The following is a 19453-nucleotide window of genomic DNA, read 5'->3' as shown; positions in this document are numbered from 1 at the left end:
CTGATTTTCAACACACTTCCTCTCTCAGTTCCAAAGGTCAAAACATGTCTACGCTTTAGGGAAACACAGCCTAGAACTACCTCACCACAATAATAGCAAAGGCAAGGTCACAATCATTAGAAACCCAGAGAGACCCCACATGGGAAATACAAAGTGATAAAAACACTATGTGATAATAGTGCAAATACCCCATGTTATGACACTTAATACAATCATTGATATGTTTTTCACACACTCCCCATCATGTAAATGTGCGTGTTTTCACCCCCCCAAACACACACACACACTCTCTCTCTCTCTCTCTCTCTCTCTCTCTCTCTCTCTCTTTCTTTCTCTCTCTCTCTCTCTCTCTCACACACACACACACAGGCCCACACTCTCTCTCTCACACACACACACACACACACACACACACACACACACACTGTCTTTTTATTATTCCCATAATCACTTTATTACAGTTCAAGGTACATCAAAGTATTCACTTTGGGTAATATACATGTAAGATATAACCTGCCTGCAGCTTAATCCTCTGTGATTTTGGAAGGGTGAGCTGACATTTCTAACCATGGGGCCCATACGCTTCATTCTACTTACTCTGCTTCTCTGTTCGAGCCAATGTCTGGGTCAGGAAGGTATGGACACAAATAATATGCTCTTTTTATGTCTATAATACCTGCTTGTTCTATGCAGAAAGAAATTACTGTAATTAATAACTATAGTATAGGTTTTGGGCCCTGTTGGCTTTTTTCCAGTTTAAAAGTTGGGTTTAACAAATAGGCATTCTTAAAATTAAAACGGCTTCATGTCAGTTTACAAACAAAGAGTTCCTTGCTCCTGGGTTCCTTGCTTGTAGTAAAACGTATTAGTTCAGGTTTGTGTCTGAAGTGAAACTCCTGTGTACTTTTTAGATTATTAAAATTATTCTTTTTGTTTTTAACTGTAGAGGTGAAGAACGTTATTCAAAAAGAGTTATTTCATAACTACAAATTTTTGCTGCCTCTAATTAATTAATATATGTAAGAGTGTATGAAGAACATGTTGCAGAAGATAGATGGATACTTTATTTATCCCGAGGGAAATTTAAGAGAACGTAGTAGAACAATACAGGATGTGAAGTTTAGTAGTTCACCCTGTCATTGAAGCTTATACAGGATCTTTTAGTTTTCAAATTTGCCATGAGGAAACAATGGGCTATTATCACATGATGTGGCATACTTTGTTTTATAGCCGCCATAACGATGGTAAACAGTCAAAGGTTTTAAAAGACACACCCAGTGCCCTGCTTAGTCATAAACTCTGATAGACGATTAAGTCAGAATTTAAGTCAGTCATTCTGAAGTCTGTATTAAAAGTCAATTAGTTTATGATCTGCATACTTATATGAGCACAGAATTATCTTTTTAATAAATTGCTAAAATAGCCTACTTCAAAAGTTAAAACTTTATCAAATATATATATATATATATATATATATATATATATAAAGTTTTTATATATATATATTTGATACAGTTTTACCTTTTGAAGAAAGCTATTTTAGCATGTTTTAACATTGTGATAAATGTTGATCGTTCATATATTATAAACTGGGAGTTGGTTTTCATCTACTGTTGGTCAGTCTTTGTTGTCATCCAATGTCTGAGTTTATCGACTGCAGCCATTTAGCTGAGATGCCATGGAGACAGTGTCATGTTTTGGCCATTATGAATGTTCTAGAAATGGTTCAAGGTTAACTATGGTGTTCTGTTCAGATTTTATTGGACTACAAAGTCCAGAATTACGCTAGTGAGGGAGCATGTTTGAAGCTTATGGGAATTTATGACATGATTACAGTCTGCTTTACGGGAAAAATAAAAAGATAAATCACAAGAGCAGAAATTGCAGTTAGATAGGACTATAGCTTTTCCAAAACAAAGTGACACACTGTCCTAAGCCTCTTTCAGCTGCAGTCAATTACACTTCAACTGAGTTGACTTAAGCTGAAATGCAAACTGTGTACGATTATTTTTTACAAATAAACTTTAATGCTAGTATACTTGTATACAAATAGTATACCGTCTGTGTGTGTGTGTGTGTGTGTGTGTGTGTGTGTGTGTGTGTGTGAGAGAGAGAGAGAGAGAGAGAGAGAGATGGAGAAAAAGAGAGAGAAGGAGAAAGAGAGAGAGGGAGAAAGGGAGAGCACTTGCATTTACATGATTGTGAGCGTGTAAAAAGCAAAAGCAAGTTATTTGTTATAATACAAGCGTACAACACTGCAACTGAGTTCACTTTACTTCAAGTCAAATACAAAACAGCAATTGAGGTGGCAGCTGCACCTGGCGGAGGAGGAGGTGTTCTAAGTGGGGCAACATTCACAGGCATGTACTGGACCTCGTCTCCTCAGCCATCATTGTGCGTTCACCTGGCCCAGTCACAAAGGGCACTTATGTCTCCAGATGCTGTTACATTAGGGCCAGGGATGTACTTTATTATTATAATTTAGCATTTTGTTATTATTTTATTCTATGTGGTTATTTTAATGGGGTCTTTTACTTTGTTTTTATTTAATTTAACCTTGTTACTTGATCTGAGTGGTCCTGTTGTTGCCCATTTATATTTGTTGTATGGACTGTACAGCACTTTGTGCTCTTATGTCCGACAAGTGCTATATAAATACAATGATTGTAATTATATGTATTACACACACACACACACACACACACACACACACACACACACACACACACACACACACACACACACACACACACACACACACACACACACACACACACACTCAAACACACTCAAACACACACACACACACACACACACACACACACACACAAACACACACACACAGACACACACACTCAAAAACATTTATATATTTGTAGAATGTACCGGATTGCTACTGTGACCTGTGAACCGACCACAGACTGAAGTCCTTTTAGACAAGGCATTTTCAATGAATGTTAGTTCCTGTACCCTTAAGTGTTTAAACTGTTCTTTGGTTATGTTAGCGTTCATCTCCGATGTCACAATAAATGAAACTATTTTTAAAATAGTCATATTTGTGTAAATAGAATTGAGCTCACTAGAACATTTTTAATTCTTCTGGAATGAGGCTTTAAAGCACTAAAAGTATTTAAGAAATGCAAATATACTGTATACATATACTACATGCATTTTCTAGCACAGTTTAAATACACTGAAGAGCACCTTTTTTCAACCTGGGCAATATATAGGTATCTAACCCATCTACTCAGGGTTTTAGTTTGGCAATGTGGGCCAATTTATTTCATTTTTATCCCACATTCCTCTTGCAGTCTGCATTCTAAATGTATATCTCTCTTTTCCTATGACCTTCCATCTGTCTGTGTTTCTGTCTTGTCCACCCCCTCCCCTTCAGCTCCCTCTAATGTTGCCCTGGTGAATGTGAAAACCCGCAATGAGACTCACATAGAGCTAGAGTGGACCAAAGTCGACAACATCAACACTTACGCACTGAAATCGAGCGATGAACCAGAAACCCTCATCACTGGATTAGACGGGAACACAGTGACACACACTGTGTCATCTCTCTCTGCTGGAACTAACTACTCGTTCACTCTCTTCACGGTGTTAGAGGAACTGAGAAGCACAGGATTTGAGTTCTCAGCAGTTACAGGTATGTCTCTTTTTTTGATTGCGAAATTTCAAGGAAGTTGCTTTTTTTCTCCCCAACACTTGAAAACCTGTGTCAGCTAGCTCATAATAAATTACACTGTGTAATGTATATCTAGCATGTCGCCAACAACATTTTATTAGATTACTCATACTCTACATTCAAAAGCTTGGAAAACAATGTACTGTATATGGGCTGAAAACGCGAGCAGTATTTCAGCTAAATAAATTTGTTTCTTTTTTTTCTTATTCTTTGGTTATGTTAGCGTTCATCTCCGATGTCACAATAAATGAAACTATTTTTAAAATAGTCATATTTGTGTAAATAGAATTGAGCTCACTAGAACATTTTTAATTCTTCTGGAATGGGGCTTTAAAGCACTAAAAGTATTTAAGAAATGCAAATATACTGTATACATATACTACATGCATTTTCTAGCACAGTTTAAATACACTGAAGAGCACCTTTTTTCAACCTGGGCAATATATAGGTATCTAACCCATCTACTCAGGGTTTTAGTTTGGCAATGTGGGCCAATTTATTTCATTTTTATCCCACATTCCTCTTGCAGTCTGCATTCTAAATGTATATCTCTCTTTTCCTATGACCTTTCATCTGTCTGTGTTTCTGTCTTGTCCACCCCCTCCCCTTCAGCTCCCCCTACTGTTACCCTGGTGATTGTGAAAACCCGCTCTGAGACTGATATAGAGCTAGAGTGGACCAAAGTCAGCGACATCAACCCTTATACTTACATATTGAAACGGACCGGTGGAACAGATACCCCCATCCCTGGACCAGCTGGGAACAAAGTGACTCACACAGTGTCATCTCTCTCTGCTGGAACAGAATACTCGTTCACTCTCTTCACGGTGTTTGAGGACGCGAGAAGCACAGGACATGACTTCTCAGAAGTTACAGGTATGTTCCCTATGTTCACTAAACCCTTTAATGATCTCGCTAAGGGAAAAAGAACAGGAAGGGAAAAACAGATCAAAATCATTTTGTGTTATGGTCCTGACATTAGTGTGTCATAGTTAGAAATAGCCACACGTATTGACTGGGCAATCTTTCTAGCTGGTTTTCTGCATATATGTGAACAGGCAAAAACCAGCCTGTAACTAACACCATGTCTTAATTTCAAAGACTGAAGAGGCTGTGACCACTTAAAGCTCCATTATGTAGGAACAGCTAATTTTTTTCCACTCTGATGACCCCAAGAGTTGCGGTCTGTAATTAATGGACAGTTGTTCACAGCAGCTAGGAATAATAATACAAATAATAATAATACACTTTTTTTGTATAGCACCTTTCATACAAAACACAGCAGCTCAAAGTGCTTAACAGCAAAGAAATTACATGGAGAGAAATGACAATAATATGCTGCTGTATACTCATAGCATTGACATGGGTACCATGGTAACTAGCTAGCTGGCCACTTATACCATTTCCAGTGAGGTTAATGCTTTAACTCTTCCTGCATTTTGTCAGGCAAACCTAGGGCGGTTGTGAAACATTATTTAAAACAAATCTAAAGAATGACAGGAAATAGCTATTTATAGTAACTATTCTTAGCTTGAAAGTTTCTATACTTCTGCAGATGTGAGTTAGAAGTCAGCTACAGGGCAACATAAGTTTCTTGTTTCTTGTCGAAGGATAGGAAGAGAAAAAGAGAGAGTAACTGAGCAAGAGACCCTACACGTAACCGAGCAAGTCAGATGTGGAGCTGGCCTTCTTTCTATTGGACTAGTCAGTAATGACTTACCAGATAGGCTGTAAATAATGGAGATTGATTCTGCCACAAGCATCCCAGAAAATGGGCGTGGTGCCAAACAGGTAATACGCTCTGATTGAGTGAAAGTCAGATAGCGGTTTTAGATCTAATTGGCCGTAGGGGTCAACCAAACTAAAGAAAGGTGGGAGTGACCGAATTACTTTTAAAGAGAAGAACGCGCCATTCATATGGTAAGATCATCCATGGAGCATCTTCTGTTGAAAGTTAAGAGCCTTTCGATAAAGAATCCACAGATACACGCATTTGGCCTCTCGTCTTCTGAGCTCACTAGAAAAAATACCAATTCTTCTGGAATGGGGCTTTAAAGCACTAAAAGTATTTAAGAAATGCAAATATACTGCAGACATATACTACATGCATTTTCTAGCACAGTTTAAATACACTGAAGAGCACCTTTTTTCAACCTGGGCAATATCTAGGCATCTAACCCATCTACTCAGGGTTTTAGTTTGGCAATGTGGGCCAATTTATTTCATTTTTATCCCACATTCCTCTTGCAGTCTGCATTCTAAATGTATATCTCTCTTTTCCTATGACCTTTCATCTGTCTGTGTTTCTGTCTTGTCCACCCCCTCCCCTTCAGCTCCCCCTGCTGTTACCCTGGTGAATGTGAAAACCCGCAATGAGACTCACATAGAGCTAGAGTGGACCAAAGTCAACAACATCAACACTTACGCACTGAAATCGAGCGATGAACCAGAAACCCCCATCACTGGATTAGACGGGAACACAGTGACACACACTGTGTCATCTCTCTCTGCTGGAACAAAATACTCGTTCACTCTCTTCACGGTGTTAGAGGAACTGAGAAGCACAGGATTTGAGTTCCCAGCAGTTACAGGTATGTCTCTTTTTTTGATTGCGAAATTTCAAGGAAGTTGCTTTTTTTCTCCCCAACACTTGAAAACCTGTGTCAGCTAGCTCATAATAAATTACACTGTGTAATGTATATTACACTGTGTAATGGGCTGAAAACGCGGGCAGTATTTCAGCTAAATAAATGTTTTTCTTTTTTTTCTTATTCTTTGGTTATGTTAGCGTTCATCTCCGATGTCACAATAAATTAAACTATTTTTAAAATAGTCATATTTGTGTAAATAAAATTGAGCTCACTAGTCAGTCTAGACTAGTCACTAGTCTGTGTTTCTGTCTTGTCCACCCCCTCTCCTTCAGCTCCCCCTGCTGTTACCCTGGTGATTGTGAAAACCCGCTCTGAGACTGATATAGAGCTAGAGTGGACCAAAGTCAGCGACATCAACCCTTATACTTACATATTGAAACGGACCGGTGGAACAGATACCCCCATCCCTGGACCAGCTGGGAACAAAGTGACTCACACAGTGTCATCTCTCTCTGCTGGAACAGAATACTCGTTCACTCTCTTCACAGTGTTTGAGGACGCGAGAAGCACAGGACATGACTTCTCAGAAGTTACAGGTATGTTCCCTATGTTCACTAAACCCTTTAATGATCTCGCTAAGGGAAAAAGAACAGGAAGGGAAAAACAGATCAAAATCATTTTGTGTTATGGTCCTGACATTAGTGTGTCATAGTTAGAAATAGCCACACGTATTGACTGGGCAATCTTTCTAGCTGGTTTTCTGCATATATGTGAACAGGCAAAAACCAGCCTGTAACTAACACCATGTCTTAATTTCAAAGACTGAAGAGGCTGTGACCACTTAAAGCTCCATTATGTAGGAACAGCTAATTTTTTTCCACTCTGATGACCCCAAGAGTTGCGGTCTGTAATTAATGGACAGTTGTTCACAGCAGCTAGGAATAATAATACAAATAATAATAATACACTTTTTTTGTATAGCACCTTTCATACAAAACACAGCAGCTCAAAGTGCTTAACAGCAAAGAAATTACATGGAGAGAAATGACAATAATATGCTGCTGTATACTCATAGCATTGACATGGGTACCATGGTAACTAGCTAGCTGGCCACTTATACCATTTCCAGTGAGGTTAATGCTTTAACTCTTCCTGCATTTTGTCAGGCAAACCTAGGGCGGTTGTGAAACATTATTTAAAACAAATCTAAAGAATGACAGGAAATAGCTATTTATAGTAACTATTCTTAGCTTGAAAGTTTCTATACTTCTGCAGATGTGAGTTAGAAGTCAGCTACAGGGCAACATAAGTTTCTTGTTTCTTGTCGAAGGATAGGAAGAGAAAAAGAGAGAGTAACTGAGCAAGAGACCCTACACGTAACCGAGCAAGTCAGATGTGGAGCTGGCCTTCTTTCTATTGGACTAGTCAGTAATGACTTACCAGATAGGCTGTAAATAATGGAGATTGATTCTGCCACAAGCATCCCAGAAAATGGGCGTGGTGCCAAACAGGTAATACGCTCTGATTGAGTGAAAATCAGATAGCGGTTTTAGATCTAATTGGCCGTAGGGGTCAACCAAACTAAAGAAAGGTGGGAGTGACCGAATTACTTTTAAAGAGAAGAACGCGCCATTCATATGGTAAGATCATCCATGGAGCATCTTCTGTTGAAAGTTAAGAGCCTTTCGATAAAGAATCCACAGATACACGCATTTGGCCTCTCGTCTTCTGAGCTCACTAGAAAAAATACCAATTCTTCTGGAATGGGGCTTTAAAGCACTAAAAGTATTTAAGAAATGCAAATATACTGCAGACATATACTACATGCATTTTCTAGCACAGTTTAAATACACTGAAGAGCACCTTTTTTCAACCTGGGCAATATCTAGGCATCTAACCCATCTACTCAGGGTTTTAGTTTGGCAATGTGGGCCAATTTATTTCATTTTTATCCCACATTCCTCTTGCAGTCTGCATTCTAAATGTATATCTCTCTTTTCCTATGACCTTTCATCTGTCTGTGTTTCTGTCTTGTCCACCCCCTCCCCTTCAGCTCCCCCTGCTGTTACCCTGGTGAATGTGAAAACCCGCAATGAGACTCACATAGAGCTAGAGTGGACCAAAGTCAACAACATCAACACTTACGCACTGAAATCGAGCGATGAACCAGAAACCCCCATCACTGGATTAGACGGGAACACAGTGACACACACTGTGTCATCTCTCTCTGCTGGAACAAAATACTCGTTCACTCTCTTCACGGTGTTAGAGGAACTGAGAAGCACAGGATTTGAGTTCCCAGCAGTTACAGGTATGTCTCTTTTTTGATTGCGAAATTTCAAGGAAGTTGCTTTTTTTCTCCCCAACACTTGAAAACCTGTGTCAGCTAGCTCATAATAAATTACACTGTGTAATGTATATTACACTGTGTAATGGGCTGAAAACGCGGGCAGTATTTCAGCTAAATAAATGTTTTTCTTTTTTTCTTATTCTTTGGTTATGTTAGCGTTCATCTCCGATGTCACAATAAATTAAACTATTTTTAAAATAGTCATATTTGTGTAAATAAAATTGAGCTCACTAGTCAGTCTAGACTAGTCACTAGTCTGTGTTTCTGTCTTGTCCACCCCCTCTCCTTCAGCTCCCCCTGCTGTTACCCTGGTGATTGTGAAAACCCGCTCTGAGACTGATATAGAGCTAGAGTGGACCAAAGTCAGCGACATCAACCCTTATACTTACATATTGAAACGGACCGGTGGAACAGATACCCCCATCCCTGGACCAGCTGGGAACAAAGTGACTCACACAGTGTCATCTCTCTCTGCTGGAACAGAATACTCGTTCACTCTCTTCACAGTGTTTGAGGACGCGAGAAGCACAGGACATGACTTCTCAGAAGTTACAGGTATGTTCCCTATGTTCACTAAACCCTTTAATGATCTCGCTAAGGGAAAAAGAACAGGAAGGGAAAAACAGATCAAAATCATTTTGTGTTATGGTCCTGACATTAGTGTGTCATAGTTAGAAATAGCCACACGTATTGACTGGGCAATCTTTCTAGCTGGTTTTCTGCATATATGTGAACAGGCAAAAACCAGCCTGTAACTAACACCATGTCTTAATTTCAAAGACTGAAGAGGCTGTGACCACTTAAAGCTCCATTATGTAGGAACAGCTAATTTTTTTCCACTCTGATGACCCCAAGAGTTGCGGTCTGTAATTAATGGACAGTTGTTCACAGCAGCTAGGAATAATAATAAAAATAATAATAATACACTTTTTTTGTATAGCACCTTTCATACAAAACACAGCAGCTCAAAGTGCTTAACAGCAAAGAAATTACGTGGAGAGAAATGACAATAATGTGCTGCTGTATACTCATAGCATTGACATGGGTACCATGGTAACTAGCTAGCTGGCCACTTATACCATTTCCAGTGAGGTTAATGCTTTAACTCTTCCTGCATTTTGTCAGGCAAACCTAGGGCGGTTGTGAAACATTATTTAAAAAAATCTAAAGAATGACAGGAAATAGCTATTTATAGTAACTATTCTTAGCTTGAAAGTTTCTATACTTCTGCAGATGTGAGTTAGAAGTCAGCTACAGGGCAACATAAGTTTCTTGTTTCTTGTCGAAGGATAGGAAGAGAAAAAGAGAGAGTAACTGAGCAAGAGACCCTACACGTAACCGAGCAAGTCAGATGTGGAGCTGGCCTTCTTTCTATTGGACTAGTCAGTAATGACTTACAAGATAGGCTGTAAATAATGGAGATTGATTCTGCCACAAGCATCCCAGAAAATGGGCGTGGTGCCAAACAGGTAATACGCTCTGATTGAGTGAAAGTCAGATAGCGGTTTTAGATCTAATTGGCCGTAGGGGTCAACCAAACTAAAGAAAGGTGGGAGTGACCGAATTACTTTTAAAGAGAAGAACGCGCCATTCATATGGTAAGATCATCCATGGAGCATCTTCTGTTGAAAGTCAAGAGCCTTTCGATAAAGAATCCACAGATACACGCATTTGGCCTCTCGTCTTCTGAGCTCACTAGAAAAAATACCAATTCTTCTGGAATGGGGCTTTAAAGCACTAAAAGTATTTAAGAAATGCAAATATACTGCAGACATATACTACATGCATTTTCTAGCACAGTTTAAATACACTGAAGAGCACCTTTTTTCAACCTGGGCAATATCTAGGCATCTAACCCATCTACTCAGGGTTTTAGTTTGGCAATGTGGGCCAATTTATTTCATTTTTATCCCACATTCCTCTTGCAGTCTGCATTCTAAATGTATATCTCTCTTTTCCTATGACCTTCCATCTGTCTGTGTTTCTGTCTTGTCCACCCCCTCCCCTTCAGCTCCCTCTAATGTTGCCCTGGTGAATGTGAAAACCCGCAATGAGACTCACATAGAGCTAGAGTGGACCAAAGTCAACAACATCAACACTTACGCACTGAAATCGAGCGATGAAACAGAAACCCCCATCACTGGATTAGATGGGAGCACAGCAGTGACACACACAGTGTCATCTCTCTCTGCTGGAACAAAATACTCGTTCACTCTCTTCACGGTGTTTGAGGGAGTGAGAAGCACAGGATTTGAGTTCCCAGCAGTTACAGGTATGTCTCTTTTTTTGATTGCGAAATTTCAAGGAAGTTGCTTTTTTTCTTCCCAACACTTGAAAACCTGTGTCAGCTAGCTCATAATAAATTACACTGTGTAATGTATATCTAGCATGTCGCCAACAACATTTTATTAGATTACTCATACTCTACATTCAAAAGCTTGGAAAACAACGTATTGTATATGGGCTGAAAACACGAGCAGTATTTCAGCTAAATACATTTGTTTCTTTTTTTTCTTATTCTTTGGTTATGTTAGCGTTCATCTCCGATGTCACAATAAATGAAACTATTTTTAAAATAGTCATATTTGTGTAAATAAAATTGAGCTCACTAGAAAAATACCAATTCTTCTGGTTTTCTGCATATATGTGAACAGGCAAAAATCAGCCTGTAACTAATACCATGTCTTAATATCAAAGACTGAAGAGGCTGTTACCACTTAAAGCTCCATTATGTAGGAACAGCAAATTCTTTTTCAATTTGATGACCCCAAGAGTTGTGGGGTAATATTAATGGACAGTGGTTCACAGCAGCTAGGAATAACAATAAAAATAATAATAATAATAATAATAATAAACTTTATTTGTATAGCCCCTTTCATACAAAACACAGCAGCTTACAGTGCTTAACAGCAAATAAATTACTCGGTTTTAGATCTAATTGGCCGTAGGGGTCAACCAAACAAAGGGAAGGTGGGAGTGACCGAATTACTTTCAAATAGATGAACGCACCATTCATATGGTAAGATCATCCATGGAGCATCTTCTGTTGAGAGCTTAGAGCCTTTCAATAAAGAATCCACAGATACGCGCATTTGGCCTCTCATCTTCTGAGCTCACTAGAAAAAATACCAATTCTTCTGGAATGGGGCTTTAAAGCACTAAATGTATTTAAGAAATAAAAATATACTGCAGACATATACTACATGCATTTTCTAGCACAGTTTACAGTTTTTCTCGATTGCTAACACACATTTTTTCAAAGCATGCCTCATTTCCTCAAAACTCTAAACACAAATCCCAAAACCACTCACACAAAATGCAAAACCCTTTATATATCCTGCAAAAGGCAACTTTGCTTTCAAAACAGTGTTATGTCACCTCAAAAGGGTACTTTGTTTTCTAATGACAAACACAGCCCATTATATGAGTAGACATTCTAAGCATCGATTGAACACTGATGTGCTCAATGGAAAACACTACTATGAAATGGGAAAACACCAGTATGAAGGCCTTATCAGGAACATTATGTTACTAAACGCTTACTCCTGTAGTAAAATATAACTGTATAATGTTTTTACGCAAATATAAAACAACACACAAATATACAGTAACAACTAAAATATTTCTTTATTTTTTCCAAAAGTGCTGTAGCCTATACATCACAGCAAACACAAATGAATGTGTAAATGATTTGCACAGAACAAACAATAGGATATAGGCCAGTACAGTCAACAAAAAAAAGAAAGAAAAATGTAAAATAAAAAAGGACAAAAAACTACTGCATCCTGTTCTAGCTCAAGACAATATTGATAATGTGCTATCAGAAATAGACCTACACAGTGTTGTGAATGTTGTTGCATTTTGTGTGAGTGGTTTAGGGATTTGTGTTTAGAGTTTTGAGAAAATGAGGCATGCTTCATGTGTGTAAGCAATCGAGAAAAACTGTAACATTGGATTGGATTGCAATACAGTACATTAATGTGTCAGTGCTGATAGGACGCAATCAGTTGTGGAAATGTATATGACTTACCTGCACATAGTCATAGCATAACTGTTTGACTGTCGGAGTTTCTGACAAAAGGCACCCTGTACACCTGCTTTATTCTCAAGGTGTTCCGCCTTAGAACACAGTCCACTGTGGCTAGGCTCACTGTATTGATGTTTAGGAATTAGTCTTGGTCATCAATGGTTGCACTTTGTATTTGTTTACGTAATTTTACAGATACAGTACAATGGAAAATACAAGAATACTATGCTCCTGATAAGGCATTCAAACTAGTGTTTTCCTGTCATAGTAGTGTTTCTTACCTATTCCCTCTTCTGAATGTCCAGAGAATGGATGCAACTGAGAAGCGGCTTATATTTGGTTGAACCCTCTGGCCAGCCTCCTGCATGGTCAAACCATGGTTGACCACAGGGTTGACCACAGTGGCCCGAATCTCATCAGAGATAATGGCTCTCCTTCTTGCTCTTTCTCTTCATCCTCTTCCTCCTCCTCCTCCTCCTCTTACTCTCACTCCTCTGCCTTCCTGATCACCTCTCACTTCAATGTTGCCATCAATTGTTCTCCAAACCAGGAGCTAACCTGTGGCCATCATATTGCTAAAGCTTTGATTTCAAATTGCACAACAGCCTTGGAAATGGAAGTTTTGCCAATTGAATAGCAGTGTGTTCTGTCTGAACACAAGGAGGTTTTGGCATTGATGAAGTGTGCAAAGTAGAGAGGATGGTGTTTAGTGTTTTGAAGAAAGTGCGGTTAACAATTGAAATTTGTGTCTAAAGCAGATAATTGTGTGTTGTGTTTTGAAGAAAGTGCGGTTAACAATTGAAATCTGTGTCTAAAGCAGATACTTGTGCTTATAGTTTAGCAGAATTGGTTTAGGGAGTTGGCACATGAGTTACAGGTTGTGGTCATTGTGCCATAAGTTCCAGTTTTTGAATGTAATCAATCGAGAAAAACTGTAAATACACTGAAGAGCACCTTTTTTCAACCTGGGCAATATCTAGGCATCTAACCCATCTACTCAGGGTTTTAGTTTGGCAATGTGGGTCAATTTATTTCATTTTTATCCCACATTCCTCTTGCAGTCTGCATTCTAAATGTATATCTCTCTTTTCCTATGACCTTCCATCTGTCTGTGTTTCTGTCTTGTCCACCCCCTCCCCTTCAGCTCCCCCTGCTGTTACCCAGGTGGATGTGAAAACCCGCAATGAGACTCACATAGAGCTAGAGTGGACCAAAGTCAACAACATCTTACATACTTACATACTGATATTGGATGGAAAAGAAACCCTCATCCCTGGATCAGATGGGGACAAAGTGACACACACTGTGTCATCTCTCTCTGCTGGAACAAAATACTCGTTCACTCTCTTCACCGTGTTTGAGGAAGCTAAAAGCACAGGACATGATTTCTCAGCAGTGACAGGTATGTCTCTTTTTTTTATTGCGAAATTTCAAGGAAGTTGCTTTTTTCTCCGCAACACTTGAAAACCTGTGTCAGCTAGCTCATAATAAATTACACTGTCTAATGTATATTAAGCAAAAACATTTTATAAGATTACTAATACTCTACATTCAAACGCTTGGAAAACAATGTATATGGACTGAAAACACAAGCAGTATTTCAGCTAAATAAAAATGTGTCTTTTTTTTCTTATTCTTGGTTATGTTATGTTATTCTAGATTCCTCTTGCAGTCTCCATTCTAAATGTATATCTCTCTTTTCCTATGACCTTCCATCTGTCTGTGTTTCTGTCTTGTCCACCCCCTCCCCTTCAGCTCCCCCTGCTGTTACCGAGGTGATTGTGAAAGAACGCTCTGAGACTCACATAGAGCTAGAGTGGACCAAAGTCAACAACATCAACACTTACATACTGAGATATAGCAATGAAACAGAGACCAACATCACTGGATTAGCTGGGAATACAGTGACACACAGAGTGTCATCTCTCTCTGCTGCAACAAAATACTCGTTCACTCTCTTCACGGTGTTAGAGGAATTGAGAAGCACAGGATATGAGTTCTCAGCAGTTACAGGTATGTCCCCTCATATTCACTGAACCCTTTAATGATCTCGCTAAGAGAAAAAGAACAGGAAGGGAAAAAAAGATAAAAATCATTTTGTGTTATGGTCCTGACATTAGTGTTAGAAATAGCCACACGTATTGACTGGGCAATCTTTCTAGCTGGTTTTCTGCATATATGTGAACAGGCAAAAATCAGCCTGTAACTAATACCATGTTTTAATTTCAAAGACTGAAGAGGCTGTTACCACTTAAAGCTCCATTATGTAGGAACAGCAAAATGTTTTATGTCTATGGTATGGTAGCAACGGGCTGAAGCAGTCAATGGGGCGTCTATGTATATATATCTATGGTGGTGACGGAAACGTTTATAGTGAGATTGACAGGTCAACAACCAATCACACCGCTAACATTAGATAGCTGGCCCAGACACCTACAATAACTTTATTTAAAGTAAAAAAGGAACTGTTTATTTTCAACTGTGCGCCACAACTAAACAAAGCTAGTCAGAGTTTCTACAAAAATAAAAATTATCCAATATCAAAAGAGATAAGAACTCAGACTCTGGCTCAACAACAGCAACAACAGTGGCCTCCACAACTAAAAAAGGTGCCCTTGTCCTCAGTGTGCTTCTTTGGCATCTCTGTTGAAAACAAAAAATGAAACAGGACATTTTAAGAAGATTGTAACTGCACACATGGAACACTAAATAATCTGAGGTCATGTTTATAGTACTTATGAAATTCACTGTAAGGAAGGCACCTTGCTTTCAAGCAGGTGCACATTGAAACGCCATCTATCTATCTATCTATCTATCTATCTATCTATCTATCTATCTATCTATTTGTCTGTCTGTCTGTCTCTCTATTTGTCTGTCTATCTATCTATCTATCTATCTGTCTATCTGTCTATCTGTCTGTCTGTCTGTCTATCTGTCTGTTTGTCTGTGATGTATGTATGTATGTATGTATGTGTGTGTGTATGTATGCTTATGTGTATGTGTGTGTGTGTGTATGTATGTATGCTTGTGTGTGTGTGTGTGTGTGCGTGCGTGCGTGTATGTATGTATGTACGTATGTCTATTAAGCCAACCATTATGTTCTTTCCTCCATCAAGTTGTCTGCAGTCCGAACTCTTGTCCTCCAAACAGCATATGTGAGGAGCGTGCTGATAACACATTCACCTGTGTGTGTCCCGGTGGATTCATCTTTAATGACATTTTCTGTCAAAAAGGTACAATTGTAGCGCTCTCTCACAGACAAACGCTCACACCCTAAAAGTATAACTGAGGCGGCAACTGAGATAGAAGAGTGTATTCTCTCCATAGAAACTTTTCTGAGATAGAAGAGTGTATTCTCTCCATAGGGACTGTTCTGAGATAGAAGAGTGTATTCTCTCCATAGGGACTGTTCTGAGATAGAAGAGTGTATTCTCTCCATAGGGACTGTTCTGGGATTGTTACTTGAATCGTGTTCTTTGAATTGTAGCGAAAGTCTTCCCTGGGGAGCTGACCTTGACAACACTACATACAACAGAGATGGACGATAAAACCTCTGAGCTTTTTAAGACAACATCGGAGGAGATTGTCAGTGCGGTAAGTTACCACCAGGACACTGGCACGTGTTCCCTGTCATAATTACAATGCAGTTGAGGTTAATTTGTAAAGACTTTGACAATCAAATACTGTAAGCTGGATGACATATGGTCACTACAGACCAACTGAAACTGAAATAAAGAATATAATTTCTTAAGTATTTGAATTCTACAAAATTACATATAAAAATATATGAACATGTTTTCCCCTCCACCTATAACCCAGCTTAACACGGCATTTGTGGACAGAAAGGATTATGTCACTTCAGTGGTCCTCAGTCTTAGGTGAGTCACCTCATCTTTTTGTAGTCTTTTCCTCTACTGTAACATATACGCCCCCTGTGGCCTAAAGTAGTGTTGCTATTGACAAGAGACCATTTTTGTCTCACTCAATGAGTGTAAAAAACATGGACATCCTAAACTTCTCTCAAAAGGGAAACGACTTCAAGGAATTACAGCATGGAACAGATGCGTCCAAATATGGATTGGTTCTGGGGAGACCTGACCAATGTTCTGTTCACCAGGAATGCTGCGGCTGCAGAAAGCACTTTCTATGCAGAATATGACTCCAGTTTGAACATATGGCAGTTCGACTGAAAGGGCATGATGCCATGCTGTCCATTGTTTTTACAGTCACTGGTCTCGCTTGTGTTATTGCTCTGGGGTGGGGGGGGGTGGGTGGGGGGGGGGTGGGTGGGGGGGGGCGCTATATAAATAAATGAACCAAATAATGTCAGTCTGTCGAAGTCAGAAATGGTAGGCTTAACTCTAACATGTTTTGTGGGATACAATGTGAGGGTAAAATGTAAACAATTAGTCACATTTTCACTGACTCCTTTAGGTTTATTATTCCTTTCACTACCTTATCCCTGCCTTTGTGTTTTTGTCACTATGCACAGGCCGGCCACTGCCCCCGCTAAAGTGCTCTACAGGACCATTCGTGTCACAGCTGATGTTGAACACATCTTCAACGTTGAATCTGAAGTCACTGCAGGCATTGTAAAAGCAGCAATTGATAAGGCGGTTACGGAGGCACCTGATGGAGGTGTTCTAAGTGGGGCAACATTCAAAGGCATGTACTGGACCTCGTCTCCTCAGCCATCATTGTGCTTTCACCTGGCCCAGTCACAAAGGGCACAAAGGGCTGTTACATTAGGGCCAGGGATGTACTTTACTATTATATTTGAGCATTTTGTTATTATTTTATTCTATGTAGTTATTTTAATGGGATATTTTACTTTGTTTTTATTTAATTTAACCTTGTTACTTGATCTGAGTGGTCCTGTTGTTGCCTATTTATATTTGTTGTATGGACTGTACAGCACTTTGTGCTCTTATGTCCGACAAGTGCTATATAAATACAATGATTGTTATTATATGTATTACACAAACACACACACACACACACACACACACACATACATACCAGACTGCTACTGTGACCTGTGAAATAACCACAGACTGAGGTCCTTTTAAACAAGCCACTTTCAATGAATGTTAGTTCCTGTACCCTTAAGTGTTCAAACTGTATTGTTATGTGTTTTACGTGTTGTAACTGTAACTATTAACTTAAACCTGACATGTTACTTGTTTTGCTCATTTCACTCTAGAGTCAGCTCTGTGTCTGAAAAAGCCAAAGCAATGCGATGAGGCAACTACAAAATGCGAAGTCACAGGTGGTGATTTACAGTGCTTGTGCAAAGCCGGGTTCGTAAGGCCAAACACCATAGATAAGACACACTGTGACGGTGAGCAGCTTTTGTTTCTCCTTTCTTGCATGTGTAATTCACCCGTTCAGTTGAGACGTCATTTTTAGAGTTTCCTTCAGATTCTCCCACACTTGTGTCAGAAATAAGATGTGACCAAGAAGTAGAATGACTGAAATAGATTGGTGAAGACTTCTAATGAACTCAACAATGGATACCTTTATTATATATAAAAGTAATGCTATTAGAATGGTATGGCAAGCCATAATTTGCTGACAGTAATAAAGAGGTTTTTGCAGTACTTTGTTGTATAAATAATTTCAGTTTGCATTTTCATCAGTTTCACATTTGACATATCCCTTTTTGTACATTACTTTTTGCAGTAAAATATGGCAGAAGCAACTAAATCTAGGTTTTAATTTGATCATATGGGCCAGTGTCCTTAAAGTTACCATTACAGATTTCAAAACATTTCCTTTCATTTCCTGTGAAGCCAGATTCTGACCAAGAAATTGATTGATTTTTTTAATTGATTGATTTTTGCATTTCTATTCCAGTATGTCCAAGTGGGAAAAAGGAAGAAGATGGGAAATGTACAGAGTGAGTTGTCTTTAATTTTTTGTTTTATTATTTAGTTTTATTTATTGCACATGTGCATACTCAGTAACACATAACCTCCTTTAGTCTTTTTTTATTTACATAAACAGAGGAAATGTTTCATCTTCTTTTTAATGGACTAACATACAAATGAACACACAAACATTTGTTTTCTTTTGTGTTGTCAGTTGTCCATTTGGCTATGCTGGTAACAACTGCAGTGACAGTAAGTGTTACCGGTAATACATTAACACTGTTCTCACAGAGCCAGCCATCAAGTAAAATGCACTGTATGTATACAACATACACACACACACACACACACACACACACACACACACATATATGCTGCTGCATGTGGCAAGAATTACCATGTTTGACATGCTTGAGATTAAAAACCACTCCGACATCTTGTGAGAAACAAACAAACAGGAAGAGGAGGCAGGTTGTGTGATTCATGACCAAAATATAGTGGATTAAACTTTAAACGAGTGATTTGTCTCCAGACATTCCACCTCCATCATGACATGCCACACTTGTGCTTCTCCCCGTGAGACTACATTTACAGCCATTCCACATGTGTGGTCTGGCCATGACATAATAACCAGGCCGTTATTACGAGTACACGAGTAACGCACGTATGACAAGTTTTCTTCATTACAATTGAATTACAGCAATAGTCTCATTATTTAATAGCCACACCTTGTATGTTCAAATACAACACTAACTATGACACAGTGAGAATAAGCATGCAATTCCTCATTCTCCCTTAATTCCATATACTTAACTTTTTTCCCAGACTCATGCCATATCAGTTGAACACTTAGTGAGTTAGGACTGTGTACAAATCTTTGTGTGTCTCTCTCTCCCTGTCTTGACCAACAGATCACCAGCTGAT

At 38.9% G+C, this 19453-nt stretch overlaps 2 protein-coding genes and 1 long non-coding RNA gene across 3 annotated transcripts; all 3 read left to right on the top strand.

Moving 5' to 3' along the window:
• Nucleotides 1–494: 494 nt before the first annotated feature.
• Nucleotides 495–7703, top strand: LOC116218658. Its single transcript, XM_031561041.2, has 3 exons — nucleotides 495–635; nucleotides 6025–6282; nucleotides 6615–7703. The coding sequence occupies exons 1-3, from the start codon at nucleotides 569–571 to the stop codon at nucleotides 6992–6994; spliced, it is 705 nt and encodes a 234-aa protein (XP_031416901.1). The 5' UTR covers nucleotides 495–568; the 3' UTR covers nucleotides 6995–7703.
• LOC116218795 lies at nucleotides 7365–11071 on the top strand. Its single transcript, XM_031561557.2, has 4 exons — nucleotides 7365–7368; nucleotides 8336–8593; nucleotides 8924–9187; nucleotides 10644–11071. Exons 1-4 carry the CDS (start codon nucleotides 7365–7367, stop codon nucleotides 10982–10984), a joined length of 867 nt encoding a protein of 288 aa, XP_031417417.1. The 3' UTR covers nucleotides 10985–11071.
• A 2856-nt stretch (nucleotides 11072–13927) lies between these two features.
• On the top strand, nucleotides 13928–16176 carry LOC116218660. The gene is made up of 4 exons (XR_004162965.1): nucleotides 13928–14061; nucleotides 14415–14672; nucleotides 15776–15892; nucleotides 16147–16176. It is a non-coding gene; the product is annotated as an uncharacterized LOC116218660 (long non-coding RNA).
• Nucleotides 16177–19453: the final 3277 nt, after the last annotated feature.

The sequence above is a fragment of the Clupea harengus genome, chromosome 23 (genome assembly GCF_900700415.2).
Source record: "Clupea harengus chromosome 23, Ch_v2.0.2, whole genome shotgun sequence".
NCBI classification, from domain to species: domain Eukaryota; kingdom Metazoa; phylum Chordata; class Actinopteri; order Clupeiformes; family Clupeidae; genus Clupea; species Clupea harengus.
The sequence above is the reverse complement of the archived record's forward strand: the minus strand, read 5'-3'. Positions and strand labels throughout refer to the sequence as shown.